Raw genomic sequence first — 425 nt, 5'->3', positions numbered from 1 at the left:
GGTTCAGCCCTTACACAGACTCCCTATTTCTAAGAGCTGTGCCATGACACATTCTCTCTTCTGGCTGAAGAATATCCTCTAATGCTTTTCTAACCCCACAAATTGCTTTCTAAAGGACCCCCTATTGGAAAGAAGAGCTGCTGGGACTGCTGCATGGCCCCCCTACCCCCAAACCCACCCCACGGCTCAAACCCACAGCAGGACCTCTGGGAAAGGACATGGGCTGGATCCGGGAGCGAAGGGGGGATGCGGTACCTGCGATCTCTTCCATGCTGTTGGCACAAACGTCCAGCAGCACCATCCCATTGATGAGGCAGCTCCTCAGCTCGAAGAGGCTGTGCAAGGACAGTGTGGCCACGTAGGGCTTGCTCCAGCGCTCGCCACCGTCTTCCACGTCCTTCTCAAACTTCAACCACCTTCGGGCG

General features: G+C 56.0%; 1 protein-coding gene across 1 annotated transcript in view; it reads right to left on the bottom strand.

Annotated features, from left to right (window-relative positions):
• Positions 1-425, bottom strand: part of LOC104412869 (electroneutral sodium bicarbonate exchanger 1-like) — a 12780-nt gene that overhangs the window by 10649 nt on the left and 1706 nt on the right. The window contains exon 4 of the mRNA XM_010023696.1: positions 256-416. Within this exon, the coding sequence (XP_010021998.1) occupies positions 256-416 (161 nt within the window). The remainder of the gene's footprint in view (positions 1-255; positions 417-425) is intronic.

This window comes from Nestor notabilis, unplaced genomic scaffold, assembly GCF_000696875.1.
Source record: "Nestor notabilis isolate BGI_N333 unplaced genomic scaffold, ASM69687v1 scaffold21151, whole genome shotgun sequence".
Classification (NCBI taxonomy): domain Eukaryota; kingdom Metazoa; phylum Chordata; class Aves; order Psittaciformes; family Psittacidae; genus Nestor; species Nestor notabilis.
This window is presented reverse-complemented; position numbering and strand designations above follow the sequence as displayed.